The 16,506-nt window shown below is 33.0% G+C and overlaps 1 protein-coding gene across 8 annotated transcripts in view; it reads left to right on the top strand.

Moving 5' to 3' along the window:
* Positions 1-16,506, top strand: part of cobll1b (cordon-bleu WH2 repeat protein-like 1b) — an 89,150-nt gene that overhangs the window by 49,306 nt on the left and 23,338 nt on the right. For all 8 annotated transcript variants that reach the window (XM_067409980.1, XM_067409982.1, XM_067409984.1 and 5 more), the window contains 7 exons: positions 790-981; positions 6,036-6,243; positions 12,160-12,385; positions 12,533-12,583; positions 12,753-12,850; positions 13,094-13,315; positions 15,698-15,833. In XM_067409980.1, coding sequence (XP_067266081.1) covers positions 790-981; positions 6,036-6,243; positions 12,160-12,385; positions 12,533-12,583; positions 12,753-12,850; positions 13,094-13,315; positions 15,698-15,833 — 1,133 coding nt within the window. The remainder of the gene's footprint in view (positions 1-789; positions 982-6,035; positions 6,244-12,159; positions 12,386-12,532; positions 12,584-12,752; positions 12,851-13,093; positions 13,316-15,697; positions 15,834-16,506) is intronic.

Below are 16,506 nucleotides of genomic sequence, written 5' to 3'. Positions count from 1 at the left end.
TTTCTAATGAAAAAAATGCCTTAAAATAGCTTGAATGCAACTCTACACCCTTGCTTCATTTAGTATACGCAGATCTATGAATATGCTAATTAGCCCCGCCTCCTGGCATGAGCTCAGAGATCCAGTCGGTCAACTTACTGAGGTAAACGCTGGACAATGGTATTGCTTTTACAACATTGGACACATAACGTAATTAATATGATTAGCCTTTTGTTTGACTATGTTATCAAACAACTAAAAATGTTTTGCTAATGTCACACAAAACATGTTCCCGTTCGCCATCTCAGAGTCAGACAGCTGCCTTCTAACAATCAGTATCCTTACAAACATCAGAACGTCAGTGGAGAAAGGCATATAGTTCATCATAACATCGTAATATACATCATGCACCCGCTATACTGCTAAATATAAATATAAATAGCCGATTTTTTATATCAACAGAAAAATACACCGGGATAACCTTCTCTTGAGACTCTCCTGCTTCAGAGCGGTCATGGTTAATGATATGCTAAAGCCCTCCGCCACGTTGACATGATTGGTTGCAAGGTAGTTTGTGACGTAAGAAACACCAGCAATTTCAAACCATGGGTTTGAGACTGTCTTTTTTTCACTGAGTTTTAAAAAGAAAATACTCACCAATGGTGTTGACTTATGAATTTGCACATGGTTTGTCTTAAAGCATATTAAAAACATGACAGACATATAAATAACATTAAAACACTTGATTTTTACCACAGGGGGACTTTAAATGTTAGCATGTTTTTAATCTATTTTCTCTTTGTTTAACAGGAGATCATCGAAAAGCAAAGCACCTCCTCCTCCTCCTGTCCAGAAAGGGTTGGATGCTCCACTGCTGAGCCACAAGCTCCCAGCATACCCTCACCCTGCCATGGACCAGAAGGAAAACCTGCTGGAGCAGGATTTAACGCTCCCCGTGGTCCTTCCTGGAGGAGTGGAGAAGACCATTGTTGTCCATGGCAGGTGAGGGGTTTAGTTGGTTGTGTTTTAGGTAGTGCTGGATTTGAAAACTAGAGGATGGTTTGCAGGTACCTTGGTAAAGATGTTACGTTTTAAGCAGGGAAGTTAAAGGAAGTGAAGAAACAAGGAACAGTTTTAATCAAATAAACAAGATGATCAAAAAGACACAGGAAAAGACAAATGCAACTTAAGCCGTGTTTCTACTGCAGGAACTTTCCCCAGGAGCTAAGGACTTTGGGGTGGTACTCTGTGTGTTTCGACCACAGGAACAAAGGTCTAAATGAAGTTCTGGGTCAAAAATTCCCCCTCAGAAAGTCCCTGCTCATGAGGTAGTACTTTTTCAAAGTTCAGGAACTTTCAGGGGTGGGACTTGTGCGCTGCACAAGCTGATTGGTTGTGTTCACGCCGCATTTTGATTGGTTGACTCCACGCAGCATTTTATTTCAAACACCATTTTTAAAAGTCTGTTGCGGTGTGTGCAGTAAGAGTTGTCTGTTATTCGAATCAACAATGGAGTTTAAAAAATACAGCTGATGGACCGACGACAAGGTTCAGGCTTTATTAAGCATATATGCGGAGGACGAAATCCAGCGGGAACTGGAAAGTCGCATGCAGTCCTACGTCACCGGACTGATCTTTGCGGTACTTTAGACCGCAATGGAAATGGGGTAAAAAAAAGTTCCTGGGACAAAATGTTCTGGGAAATATCGGTGGAAACATAATGTCAAAACAAAGACAATAATGCCAGGTACACACTGCACAATTTTAGCCCCGATTTCCATGTGCTGAAATCATGACAAATGCCAGAAATTGGAGGCAAATCGGCGCTCTTTCAAGTGAGTGACAATCGTGTAGTGTGTAGGGTATGATCAAAGACGCGATTTCACAGAAGTGCCGGTGCACAGATGCCCGTGAAATATTTAGCATGCTAAATTACTTACAGCCAATGAGTGCAAGATTTAGGGCAAGGGAAAGTTCAGGGGGAGGAGTCAGGCATGGCATCAATGGGGGGGGAGCTTGGAGGGGGGGGGGGCTTAGCCACCCCTATGAGGATCACAAGTGAGTCCGAAATACTCGTCTGAAATTTTCGCGTGTTAAAAAATAAATATGACCTCACGCTGTTTCAATCACGTTTACACAGTGCCCTCGAAACTTTCGTCCTCCGTAAAAAAATTTGGATTGTCTTTTTCGCATCCGTAACAAGCATTTTGAGAGGTGTTTTGACAATTCAGAGCCACCGTACAAGCAAACGTCAAAATCCAGAATGGTGTCTTGACAAGTCGATCCACTTCGTCCCGCAGCACAAAGCACTGTATGACAAACAAAGTATCGCTAGGAAGCATCAAACTGAGCCAATGACATCCTGAAGTAAACTCGCTTGGGATAATCCCACAGCTCCTTGATAAAGAGGTGGAGCTTTCCTTCCTCTCTACGCAATCTCAGGATTGGATCGACCCAATATTTCCTCTTTCTTTTTCACTTTTTATGAAGAGAGAGAACAACAAAATCATCCTCACTGCTTGAAGACTCAACATTTTGTATTGTTTTATGCATTTTTGTGCCCTATTTTCAAAGTTTTTTAAAGCATAAATACCTACGTTTATGCTTAAAATGTGAACAAAATGAAAATATTTGCCAGTTGGAAAAAAAAAAAAAGTAACTTTATTCAACATATATTTTTAAAAAACACACTTCAACCTTAAATAATGTCACAGTATTGTGCTCTGCAGAAAAAAAACAAAAAAAAAACTGTTGACTTTGGTTGATGTTGGAGTTTCCCTCCATCCAGTAATAATTGCCAAATATTTTAGAAAAATAACATTGAAAACAAATGAGAAGATACAGATGTGCATGAGGAATTTGTTGGCAAACCTTTAGACACGAGACTGGACATTTGTGGCTTTTACAAGACTCTTTATTAGGACACAATGCCAAAAGTGTTGGCTATAGCCTATATCTGACCACTGCTCAGATATCTTCTCTCATGATCTTATAAATCTAGTCATTTTCTAATTCAAATACCACTGTTCATAGAGTTTGTGATGATGTAATCATGTTGCCTACAAACTATTTTGACCATGCCGCATGTTTGGCAGGATGGAATAAACATTGCAAAAATTACAGTTTGAGCATGAGCTCATGAAAACATGGTTTACTCGCAGCTGTGTCCATTTCTGTCCTAACAACCTGAACCGTTGCGGATTATTATTATTATAGTAAATTCTCAAAGCTGAGAGAAGATTTTACGGAACTTTAATTTGAATGAATATGGTGCACTTCTGCATGGAAGGTGTTAATCCCTGAGCCGTGCTGGATATGAGATCATGAAGATTCTCAGATGATTGCTGTTATGAAACTAATCAGATGATTGCTGCAGTGAGTCAGCTGGGTGGGGCAGCATGTTTCTCAAAGCTCCTGCAACTAATGTGGGTACAAGGAAAAGATGAAGTTAGAGTAATAGTCCATCTTGGTGTACTGTTTGTGATTATCATTAAACACTTTATTGATTTCAGCAGTTGGATCATTTGCTGCACTTTTTGTGTCATGCTTTGTGTCAGTTTTCTGTTCTCAACACTTCATTTCGACTGTTAAATGTGTTCCAGTGGGATTTTCTTGAATTTGGCTAAATAGCATTACTTATATATTAGATTATTATTGTTGTTATTGTTATTAAGCAAATGAGTAATAATTTATTTATATATTATTATCATCACATAAATAAAAATAAACAATTAATTATATTACATATTATTAATTATACTACTACTACTACTACTACTACTACTACTACTACTACTACTACTACTAATAATAATAATAATAATAATAATAATAATATTAATAATTAAAATTATAAAATAATAATAATAATAACAGGAATAATAATAATAATTATTATTATTATTATTAGGATTAGGATTCTATAAAAATAAATAGAATATATTTTATAAATAATTCAAAAATCTCTCTGTCCATCTGTCTATCAAAATATATTTATAACACCAACGGTAATAATAATAATAATAATAATAATAATAATATTTATTGTTAAGCAAATTAATAATAATTTATTTATATATTATAATTATATAAATAAAATAATTAATTAATTAATTTATATTACATATTATTTATTATAATAATAATGAAAAAATATATAAATATAATATTTATTAATAATAATAATAATGAAAAAAATAATATTAATACTATTATTATTATTATTATTATTATTATTATTATTATTAGTAGTAGTAGTAGTAGTAGTAGTAGTAGTAGTAGTAGTAGTAGTAGTAGTAGCAGTAGTAGTATTCTATAAAAATAAATATAATATTTTTATGAATATTTTTTTATAAATAATACAAACATCTGTTCGTCCATCCGTCTATCAATATATATTTATAACAACAACAGCAATAATAATAATAATTAAATTAATTAATAATTATTTATTTATATATTATTATTACGTACATACAATTATATTACATATTATTTATTAATTATTATAATTATTATTATATATTATATATAATATTTAATAATAATTATAATAAATAATAATAATAATAATAATAATAATAATAATAATAATAATAATAATAATAATTATTATTATTATTATTATTATTATTATTATTATTATTTATAGTGGCATTCTATAAAAATATAATGTATTATTTTTTATAAATACAAAAATCTGATCATCCATCTGTCTATTAAAATATATTTATAACAACAACAGAAATAATAATAATAATAATAATAATAATAATAATTATTATTATTATTATTATTATTGTTAATAATAATAATGATGATGATGATGATGATGATGATGATGATGATGATGATGATAATAATAATACATAAATAAAAATAAATTATATAAAAATATATTACATATTATTTATTAATTATAATAATAATAATAAAATCTTTGTCCCCACACAAATTAGACTGCCCTGTTTGTACTTTTATATTGTGTTGATAAAGTAGCATTTCTTTGTCCCCTGCACAAACCCAATCTCAGATTTCAGACAATCTGTCATCACCATTTAATCATTTTAATCTGTTCTTTGATCCCGAACACCTGTAAATGAAACATAATTTTCCTAAGTTCAGCTTTTTTGCGCTCCTAAAACTGAAACCAAATTCAACATAAAAGCATTAATAATCAAATTCTTCACCTGCTTTTCTAAATGTGTGCCACCCAGACTTGCTGGCCTCCTTCTAGCGGGATTAAATGATTGGCTCTGTGTTTCCAAAGTCTTCTCAGATCCTAGAATTCCGAAAGCAGCTGGAAAGCTTTTTGTGTCATAAGCTGTCTCGAAAGGATTTTCCACACTTTCAGTGTGCAGTGTGTCAAGCGTATAGGACATAGTTTTCACTGAAGCCTTGCAGGAGTCAAGGGAAAAGAAACCACATTTGAAATGATCCTCGCTGTTTGTTTGTTCATTCATACTTTCTGGTTCAAACTGAAAGTTAATGTAGTGTTAAAGTGTGAAAATTGTTTTATTTACAGCAAACCCGTGTGTTCAATGGAATTTTGTTATAGAGAAGAAAGGCTTGCACAAATTCTTCTGAATTTCTTTTGTGTTCATATGACTGTATTGTTGGTGTCATGAACACTTGAAAAACCATCAAGTGGAAAACCGTTGGAGATTATTTTCCTTGATGTGAATTGCCATGCAATACTTCCCTGCAGCAAAATAGCATTCATGCAAATCCTTGATACTTCATAGATATCAGATCTTGTGTCATAAACTTTGACATTTTCAAATTCTCCAGCCCAGTCACATGTTTCCTGAGGCTTTATCTCAGTTTTTGGTTCATTCAAGAACAAAATATCATGTAAAAGATATTTCATAACTTTTTTGAATCTGTGAAACACAGATGCTTGTGTCCTAAAGGAAAAGTTCACCCCAAAATGGCATTTTGGATTCCATTTATTCATCTTCATATCATTCCAACCCTTCTGTTAAACACAAAATGGGATGTTAGCAGAATGATTGAAAGCAATTGATATTCAAAATCTGCTTTTGCATGTTTTTCAGCAAGCCCATGATGGACCTGCTGGTCATGCTTTGTGCAAAGTACCACCTGAACCCCTCAGGCCACACCATAGAGCTCGTCACCACCAACAGGAACCACGTGAAGTTCAAACCCAACGCCCTTATCGGAGCCCTGGAGGCTGAGAAGATCCTGCTAAAACTGAAAGGCATGGAAGACAGAAGCAAAAAGACAGGACCACATATGCCTGAGGTATTGTGACGTGCAATTAAACATGAATTAAAAGCAGTTAAATTCACCATGAAATTTTTTTTTTTTTTTTTTTTTTTTTTTTTTATGGAATATTGCAGTATTTATTATAAATGATTTATCCGTGCATGTCATTATTTATTTATTTTTTTAAATTCATTTCCCCTCGTAATTTCTCCTCCTTCTTGCAACAACATCTCTCTGTCACATGAGATCGCAGCGATAGCAAACCACAACCATCCATTCAATCCCTGATGGACAAAATCTAGGGCCCTATGAAATCCATTTTATTTTTTCCCAAATTTCATTTTTTTTCCATTTAATTTTTCCGGATTCATTTTTTTTTTTTTTTTTTTTTTTCTGTTTTTGGACTACATTTTATTGGTTGAATTGAATTTTAGTAATCAAAAAGTATGTAATTAATTGAAATCATGAAACATACAATTTAATAACAATTTATTAAAAGTTTAACAAAACTTACATTTTTTAGGACCCTGTGAAATACGTTTTATTTATTTTTTTCCCCTCAAATTCCATTTTATTTTTTAACAAATTCTGTTTTCTGTTTTATGTTTTCTGGATTCCATTTGAATGGTTTAATTAAATTTTTATAATCAAAAAGCATGTCTAATGAATTTAATTCATAAAAACGACAAAATTTTTCAATTTCTTATTTAAATTTAATTTCTATGAATTCTGTGTTGTATATTTTATTTTATTTTTTTCTGGCAATCAAATGAAGGCATAAAATATTAACTTAAACTGTCTTTTAATCATATGGCATTAAACTTTTTTGTCAAAGTGCTGCACACCAGGGGTCTCATTTCTAAAACTTTGCATACATTTCATCCTAAAAGTGTATGTACGCACAAAAGCTAGATTCTGTGTACGCACAAAAAAAATCAGATTTACAAAACCATGCGTATGCCAGATCCTCCACACAAATCCCTTTATAAATCCCAGTCAGCGGAAGATTGTGCGTACGTGCATCTCCACCCTGTCTCCTCCACAAAATCACCATATATGGCGCTTATGATGCCTAGTTTTACTATGCATAACCTCATCTACATATCATTTCCATACTTATTCCCATCCACGTGACACCATGATGACCAAATAGTATTTTAATAGTTTTAAACGGTTCAAATCAAATTTATGCAGTTTTGCTGATAAGGTAAACATATCTTTTATGAAGTTTATAGGCTATATTTTTTAGTGGAAACAGATAGGCCTACTTATTTATTGCAGTGTAAATACACTTTGTCTTTCTCTGCGCTTCAGTGAAGTATTTTAAAAAGTAAACATGCAAATCTTACCATTTTCCTCAAATTATATCCTTCAAATACAGTGGTAATTGTTTGAAGATCCTTCACACAACATCAACACTCTGTGCAGCTGCGGTTATACAGTAAGATATTATCATTGGACCTATTCAAACAGGACAACGGACCACCGAATCCAGCAGTGTCTTCCATAATATGGAAGTTAAGTGTGCATCACTGATCATCGTTCTCGCTAAAATATTTTGTCATAACATCTGCAGTTTAGTTTAAAGAGGAATTATTGTGCACCTATCACTCCTCGCTGTCATTAAAACAGCGTGTCACAGGAAAACGGATTGAAAGTAGCACATCTACTATTTCAATTCATATCACGTTTGATTAACTTCTCCGTAATGACGGCATAATGTAATTTCAGTGCTTATCGCCATTAGTAAAAGTGTAATATTAATGTAAATGTGTTTATCAAAATGAAAACGTGAGTTTCCATGCGAGTTTAAATCATTCTTTTGTTTATTTAAACCGTTATTGTGAACATGCACTGTATTTATGATTATGACTCATAATGAGGATTTAAAGTGGTTTTCCTTCATCTGCCGTCAGTCCCTCAGCTCACCATATGTGTCGCCAATTCCCTTTGTCTCCAGAATGTGCGTACGCACGGCTCAAAGTTTGCTTAAACGAGCGCACATTCTCCCGTCAAGATGGTTTTTTTATAGATCACAACCTTTGCGTGGGCACGCACGCTTTATAAATGAGACCCCAGAGCTTTACTGGTAAAATTAAAATTGTGATTATTCCATAAAGGTCCCATTCTTCGTGATCCCATGTTTCAAACTTTAGTTAGTGTGTAATGTTGTTGTTAGAGTATAAATAAAATCTGTAAAATTTTAAAGCTCAAAGTTCAATGCCAAGCGAGATATTTTATTTAACAGAAGTCGCCTACATCGAACGGCCAGTTTGGACTACATCCCTCTACTTCCTTCTTTAATGACGTCACTAAAACGTGGCGTGGTCTTGTCGCCATGTTGTGGAAATGGTGTTATTTTCATCCTGCAGTCCAATCACCTTTGTTTGGGCTTCCCAGGGACGCTGTACTTAGAGATCAATGGTTACAATTTATGTTTAACTCGGTTCCCGAAAATTATAATTGTGGTATCCTTACTGCAATAGTTAATGTTGGACTGCAGTGCACATAATGGCCACAAGAGGGGACTATGTTTATGTATATGGCTGTTTTCCGTATGAGGTACTCTTCTGAGTGAGTGCTAACGTTGTACATTTTCTTTCGCTGCTTGTGAATATTAAAGAGTTCAGTCTCTCAGGAATTATTGTCTTTTGTGTTCATTCGGCACAACACCACAATAATCCACATGTAAAGCACACGTGCAGCACACGTTATGGTAAGAGGCGTGACCTTTCCGGGCAAAGGAGCGCTAAGCTGCTGTGGAATCACAACACAGGAACCGCTGGCACAATCAGAACTCGTTACGTATTTCTGAAGGAGGGACTTCATAGAACAAGGAAGTCATCAGCCCATGTTTATGACAGTGGAAACAGCGTTATACAGATAAGTAAATTATGTGAAAAATACTGTGTTTTTTTACACGCGAAACATTAACACATGTTATATTGCACACTATAAACACAATCAACACAAATAAAAAAAACACGAAAAACGGGACCTTTAAAAATAAAGTACCATTAAGATGTTTGTTCCATTAAAACATCCTGCAAGTTTCAGAGCTTAAAACATCCTGCTCATTATAAGCAAAGCATTTATTTAATCAAGATCCAAGAACAGCTCGTTTTTAAATTATGAGGTGTTGATATTGTGACGTCTTTAACAAGTATATTCTGTTTTGATTTAGTTTTCATTGTTCTCAGTTCCTGTTTGCCTGATTTCCTGTTAATCTCCTCATTTAGTAGTTAGTTTCTATGGTTCTGAATTAGTTCACACCTGTTCTGTTTCTCTCTTGATTACCTCGTGTTTTCTTTAAGTTTCTTGTCCGATCTCATTGATGAGTAGTGGTTGTGTTTCTCCCTGTTTATTTGTCTTTGTAATGTGTGGATTATCATATTAAAGACTTTTCACTGAGTTATTTCCTGAGTTGTGCACTTACTAAGGCCACTCGTAACATCATCACATCATAAGCCCCGCCCACTGGCATTAAGTCACTTAACCGCTGACATTTGCCTGCACTGGATGTGAGCGTCACGTCAAAAGCAGATAGAATCCATTATAATCACTGATGCTGTCTACAGTATACAGATGCGCTCTCAGTTTCTGACATACTCCACGAGCTTCAGTTGACAACAGGACAAATGATAGCTGAAAGAGTATTCGCTTTGAGATTACTTCCAGTTTACACAGCTCGTTTGCATCTCTGTTCAGACTTCAGATGGATCCCAGCATCGAAATCAAGTGGATGGTTAATTTTAATGGCTTCCCGGATTGCGTCGGAGGATTATGTTTTCAAAACACTCATGTGCAGTAGTGAGTGGGAGTTGATAATGTTTCCTATGCAATGACATTAGTCAATCATAACTTTTAACTGACAAGCCTTAAAGGAGCCACACCTTAAAAGCTGATTTTTTTTTTTTTCAGACAGAATGAAGGTTGAAAATAATCATTTTACCCCATATATATTTGTGCAAAAAATGTATTAACATTATAAGTGAACCTCAAGGAATATATTAAAATAATAATAATAATAAAAATCCATGCCATTTATGCTGCGGCCCCTTTAATTCTCATGCTCTCCGCCTACGGAGCTCGTGCTTGCCTTAAATAGTGCATATACAAAGTTCACACAGCTAATATAACCCTCAAATGGATCTTTACAAAGTGTTCGTCATGCATGCTGCATGCATACGTCGAATTATGTGAGTATAGTATACTGTTATATTGTTTACATTTGATTCTGGATGAATTTGAGGCTGTGCTCTGTGGCTAACGGCTAATGCTACACTGTTGGAGAGATTTATAAAGAATGAAGTTGTGTTTATGAATTATACAGACTGCAAGTGTTTAATAATGAAAATAGCGACGGCTCTTGTCTCAGTGAATACAGTAAGAAACGATGGTAACTTTAACCACATTTAACAGTACATTAGCAACATGCTAATGAAACATTTAGAAAGGCAATTTACAAATATCACTAAAAATATCATGATATCATGGATCATGTCAGTTATTATTGCTCCATCTGCCATTTTTCACTATTGTTCTTGCTTGCTTACCTAGTCTGATGATTCAGCTGTGCACAGATCCAGACGTTAATACTGGCTGCCCTTGTCTAATGCTTTGAACATGAGCTGGCATATGCAAATATTGGGGGCGTACATATTAATGATCCCGACTGTTACGTAACAGTCGGTGTTATGTCGAGATTTGCCTGTTCTTCGGAGGTCTTTTAAACAAATGAGATTTATATAAGAAGGAGGAAGCAATGGAGTTTGAGACTCACTGTATGTCATTTCCATGTACTGAACTCTTGTTATTCAACTATGCCAAGATAAATTCAATTTTTAATTTGAGGGCACCTTTAACAACACTAAGGTCTTTAGATTAGACAGACCAAATATGTTTTTTTGGTTAAATCTCATTGAGGAGTTCATCACAGTGTAAAGCATGCCATTTCCTGTTGCCTGCAGGTGGCGCTATGACTGTAACTGAATATTGTTATGTAGATGTTTTCAGGCCAGGACTCTTATCACACATGTGAAGCTTGGGACAGATCTGACATTGTATATCTGAGTTACAACATCATACTTTGTCAGGCCGCCACGGACACGCCCTTCAATGAAAACTTAAGATCTTCATAATTTAACAATTTATATTAGACTGATTAAATATGATGTTGATCTGATTAAAGTTGTAGGAGGAGGAGTTAAAGTACAACACCTGGAAATGGCAAAAAGTGCATACATTTTGCAGAGAAAATTCAAAATATCTTACTTCCTGTTGGGTTTTCAGGATTTTTTTGAAGGTTGTGGGCTGTTACATGTGCCTACCGCATTTCATACCTGTACATGAAATGTAAAGCAAAGGGTGCTTAAAGGGTTAGTTCACCCAAAAATGAAAATAATGTTATTAATTACTCACCCTCATGTCGTTCCACACCTGTAAGACCTTCATTCATCTTCAGAACACAAATTAAGATATTTTTGATGAAATCTGATGGCTCAGTGAGGCCTTCATAGACAGCAATGCCATTCAAACTCTCAAGATCCATTAATGTACTAAAAACATATTTAAATCAGTTCATGTGAGTACAGTGGTTCAATCTTAATATTATAAAGTGACAAGAATACTTTTTGTGCACCAAAAAAAACTAAATAAAGACTTTTCAACAATATCTATATGGGCCAAATTCAAAACACTGCTTCAGAGCTTTACGAATCGAATCAGTGACTCGGAGCGCCAAAGTCACGTGATTTCAGCAGTTTAGGCGTTTGATAGGAGATCTGAATCACTGATTCGAAATAAAAGATTCATAAAGCTCAGAAGCATCATGAAGCAGTGTTTTGAAATCGGCCCATATAGATATTGTCTCACAATGATTTGGTACAGATCCCCCCAACACGAATCCTTGGACTACTCTTATACTTATTTTTCTTCTCTCTTCTCTTTCAGGCAACCGTACGATTAGTGATAAACTACAAGAAAACCCAGAAAACCATTCTCAGGGTGAGTCCTCGGGTTTCTCTCCGAGAACTGCTTCCGGCTATCTGTGAGAAATGTGAATTTGACCCGCAGACCACGGTTTTACTACGAAACGTCCACTCGGAAGACACTTTGGACCTGAGCAGCTCCCTCAATGACTTCGGCCTGAGGGAAGTGTATGCAAGAGACACCAAAGGTCAGAGCCAAGTGTGTGTTTATGCTAAGTACATCAAAATGACTCATATGAAATCATGCAAGACCGGTTTTCATAAGGTGACATTGAGATACTCTGCAAAACATTTTACGTTATACTGTACTCTTGGGTTTGCTTCCTTTCTCGCAGTTATTAGCCCTGCAAGTCCTATAAGTCTGCCTCCGTCTCCTACTCACTCAGGTAAGTGACATTAACATGTTACGCTTTCCATTTTAAAGGAATAGTTCATCCGAGATTATTTGCTTACCCTCAAAGGATTTTTTCTTTTAAAAAAGTTATATTGTTCATTTTTGCATGAACTGTTCCTTTAAGTAACAAATGTATTACTATTCAATGCATTAAATCACAGAAGTATTTTATCATGGGAAAGAGAAAATCCAGAGGGAGAAAGAAAATAGGCGTGGATTCAGCTTATTTCGGAAAGGAAGTAAGAAGCAATCTGAACAGGTGAGTTATGAAATCCTTTATGTATATAACAAGGAACGATAACACGCTTTGAGATATTTTTTTGGTGACGTTAAGATAAGGTCAAAGGCATGTGTGTTTTCATTTCTTTGTAAACATTCCCTGAGCACCAGTGGTCATATTTGTTTTATGCAAATTGATAAAGACTTTACTTACTTGTGATTGGCTCACCGGTGGGACTGGTTTGGAGTGTGCTGACTTACGATTGGCTTTCTCTTGTTAAAGTCTATGACCGTGAGCGCACCGGCATCTCCAGTGCACAGGAAACAGAGGCCGGTCAGCATGAGTTCCTTCAGCACGCATTCGCCGATTACATACGATTCTAATACCATGCCCTCCGACACGCCAAAGAAAAGAAGAGCCCCGTTGCCACCTAGCATGATGTCGCAGAGCATGCCTAGTGACCTCAGTCAAAACCACGGGACTGTGCATCCTGATGGTAACCAGGTATGTGCCACTGTTCTGGGATTCAGTTAATATTTACTAGGAAAACTTGGCTTGAACATGCTGTGGGGTCCAAAAGTCTGAGAGGAGATTAAAAATGTGGGATTTTTTTAATGTAAACAAAGTTTTTGAGGACATTATTGCCATTTATTATTTATTGACGAGTATTTGTATAGACAGTCATATGTTTTTCTTCCAAAAAGTCATTCAGTCATTAAAGCAGAAGAGACTCAAACTAAGACACAAATGTGATATTCTGATATGAATTGTAATGATTTGTATTAAAAATGTATTTTTAAAAAAATCTAAAAGAATACATAGTAGATGTTCACTTTTGGTCTCAGACGTGTGAAAATGCATGACCCAAAACAGTATTTGCACACTTAAGCTGGACATAAAAATGTCTGGTGATAGTTTTGGTGATTTTTAGTGGATGTGTGAAGTCAGTTCTCCTCACATTCACACAGGTGTTCTGGCTGAATAAGCACAGGTGTAGTTCATCACATTAACTATCGTTTCTAATTGCAAAGTGTGGGAAAACTTTCTCTTCATTATGCATGAAAAATGTGCTTGTGCTGTGTTTCTTTAAAATAAATGCCACTTGATTTGATGTTTTGTATCGAATGCAGTTACTAGAAAACACTATAGAAAATAAAATAAATGCAGTGATAATCAGACTTTTAAAGTGTGGTTTAAGTTTCTAAATACTCTTTGGTGCCACTGTAAGTGAGCCTTTATTATTGTGGAAGTCTTGTAAAGAAAAACTAGACAAACTATATTTAGTTTAATATAAAACATTTGTAGATTTTATAAAGTTTTGCTTATATTATATTATATTATATTATATTATATTATATTATATTATATTATATTATATTATATTATATTATATTATATTATATTATATTATATTATATTATATTATATTATTATTAGTTTCTATAAAACAAAATATTGTGTTAAAATAGTTAAATTTATATATTATATTATATTATTATTATATTATAGTTTCTATAAATCAAACTATATTCTTTTTAAAAAGTTAAATTTATAAATTATTACACTATATATTATAATATATATATTATTATTTACATTTTACATTTATGAATATTTGCTGTATTTTATATTACATTATATTATAGTTTCTATAAAACAAACTAGTTTTAAAAGTTACATTTCTAAATTATTACACTATATTATATTGTATCATATTATATTATATTATATCATATATTATAGTTTCTATAAAGCAAAATATAGTTTGTTAAAAATAGTTAAATTTATATATTATATTTGTGTTTTACATTTTACATTTATGAAATTTTGCTGTATTTTATATTATATTGTATTATAGTTTCTATAAAACAAACTATATTCTTTTTAAAAAGTTAAATTTATAAATTATTACACTATATATTATAATATATATATATTATTATTTACATTTTACATTTATACAATTTTGCTGTATTTTATATTACATTATATTATTGTTTCTATAAAACAATATAGTTTGTTAAAAATTAAATTTATATATTATATTGTATTATTTACATTTTACATTTATGGATTTTTGCTGTATTTTATATTATATTATAGTTTCTATAAAACAGTTTTTTTTATTTAAAGTTACATTTCTAAATTATTACACTATATTATACTATATTACTTTATTAAGTAGTTTCTATAAAACAAAATATAGTTAAAAATAGTTAAATTTTTGTATATTATATTATATTATATTATATTATATTATATTATATTATATTATATTATATTATATTATAATATAATATTATTTAATATAATATATTTTATTATATTATATTATATTATATTATAATATAATATAATATAATATAATATAATATAATATAATATAATATAATATAATATAATATAATATAATATAATATTATATTATATTATATTATATTATATTATATTATATTATATTATATTATATTATATTATATTATATTATATTATATTATATTATATTATATTGGTTTCTATGAAACAAACAAAAGAAAAGAAAATATATGCAATGACTTTCAGACATTTTTAAGTATGGTTTAAGTTTCCAAACACTCTTTGGGTCTTCATTGTCATGGAAGTCTTTTGAAGAAAAAAAGATTTGGTAACCTGATATTTCATGACCTGAGTTCAAAGAACAAGTATCTCTGTATAAACGGCACTCTGCAAATACAATGAGCGGTTAAACCTTGCTTTCCCAGTATTTGTTTTGTTTCTACGTAAACTCTGCGCTGGGTTGAGTCATTTCATCACCTTGTCATTAGGGAATGTGGTTACATTTCCCACAGCCAAATATTTGGAATTATATGTCACATTTATTACTGTCCCCCTGCCTGCTTTCCAAAGAATATGGCCCCTCTGAGCCGGGGATCATCGGCAGAGTCGTCCTTCAAGAAGTCCACCAAGCGGAAGGCCCCCCCACCCCCCATCCCAAGCAGCACAGCCTCTCCTGATGAGACGACGCAGGACAGAGGCGTTACAGGTCCGTTTGAAGAACTTTCTGAGAGTATGCTTGTGTTCACCGGCAGTTTCAGACAGGCAGTGACATCCACACATTCATTACACTCTGATTCACTGCATAATTGGAATTAGTCAGTTACTTAGAAGCACTTTATGTAAGAGTGCACAGAATGTTTGAGTTATTGTTAATCATTGAAACATCTGGCAGGACCTATTGAATTTGACTTGAGTTTTGCTATGGAAACATGTGTTAATGTATGCAATTAATTTGTTCAATTTAATGCGTTAAAAATATTTTCCACAATTAAAGCAGCATCCGTTTTTTTCCGTCATCTTTTGGCTAGCGTAACATTATATGATTGCGCTCTTATTCATGCAAATGCTTTTTAAACCATTCAAACGCCACAAGACACTAAAGATTATACTGTAATGTTGAATGGCTACAATTAATGGCTAAAATTGAGAAAACAAATCAGTTTCATAGTAGCATATATGCCATTAATCAAATATTTAAAATATACTGTCTTAATGTTGTTTCTACATTAATTTAGAGATTAAATGTGAAATTATTACAATATAAAAATAGTTAGGTGCAATTTATCATGTTTAATTAGTTAATTTGTTTAATCAATTGACAGCAATAATTATATTATATAAATGTAGTTTATATAGTATAATAGTTAATATAATATATA

The sequence above is a fragment of the Chanodichthys erythropterus genome, chromosome 14 (assembly GCF_024489055.1).
Source record: "Chanodichthys erythropterus isolate Z2021 chromosome 14, ASM2448905v1, whole genome shotgun sequence".
Classification (NCBI taxonomy): domain Eukaryota; kingdom Metazoa; phylum Chordata; class Actinopteri; order Cypriniformes; family Xenocyprididae; genus Chanodichthys; species Chanodichthys erythropterus.
The sequence above is the reverse complement of the archived record's forward strand: the minus strand, read 5'-3'. Positions and strand labels throughout refer to the sequence as shown.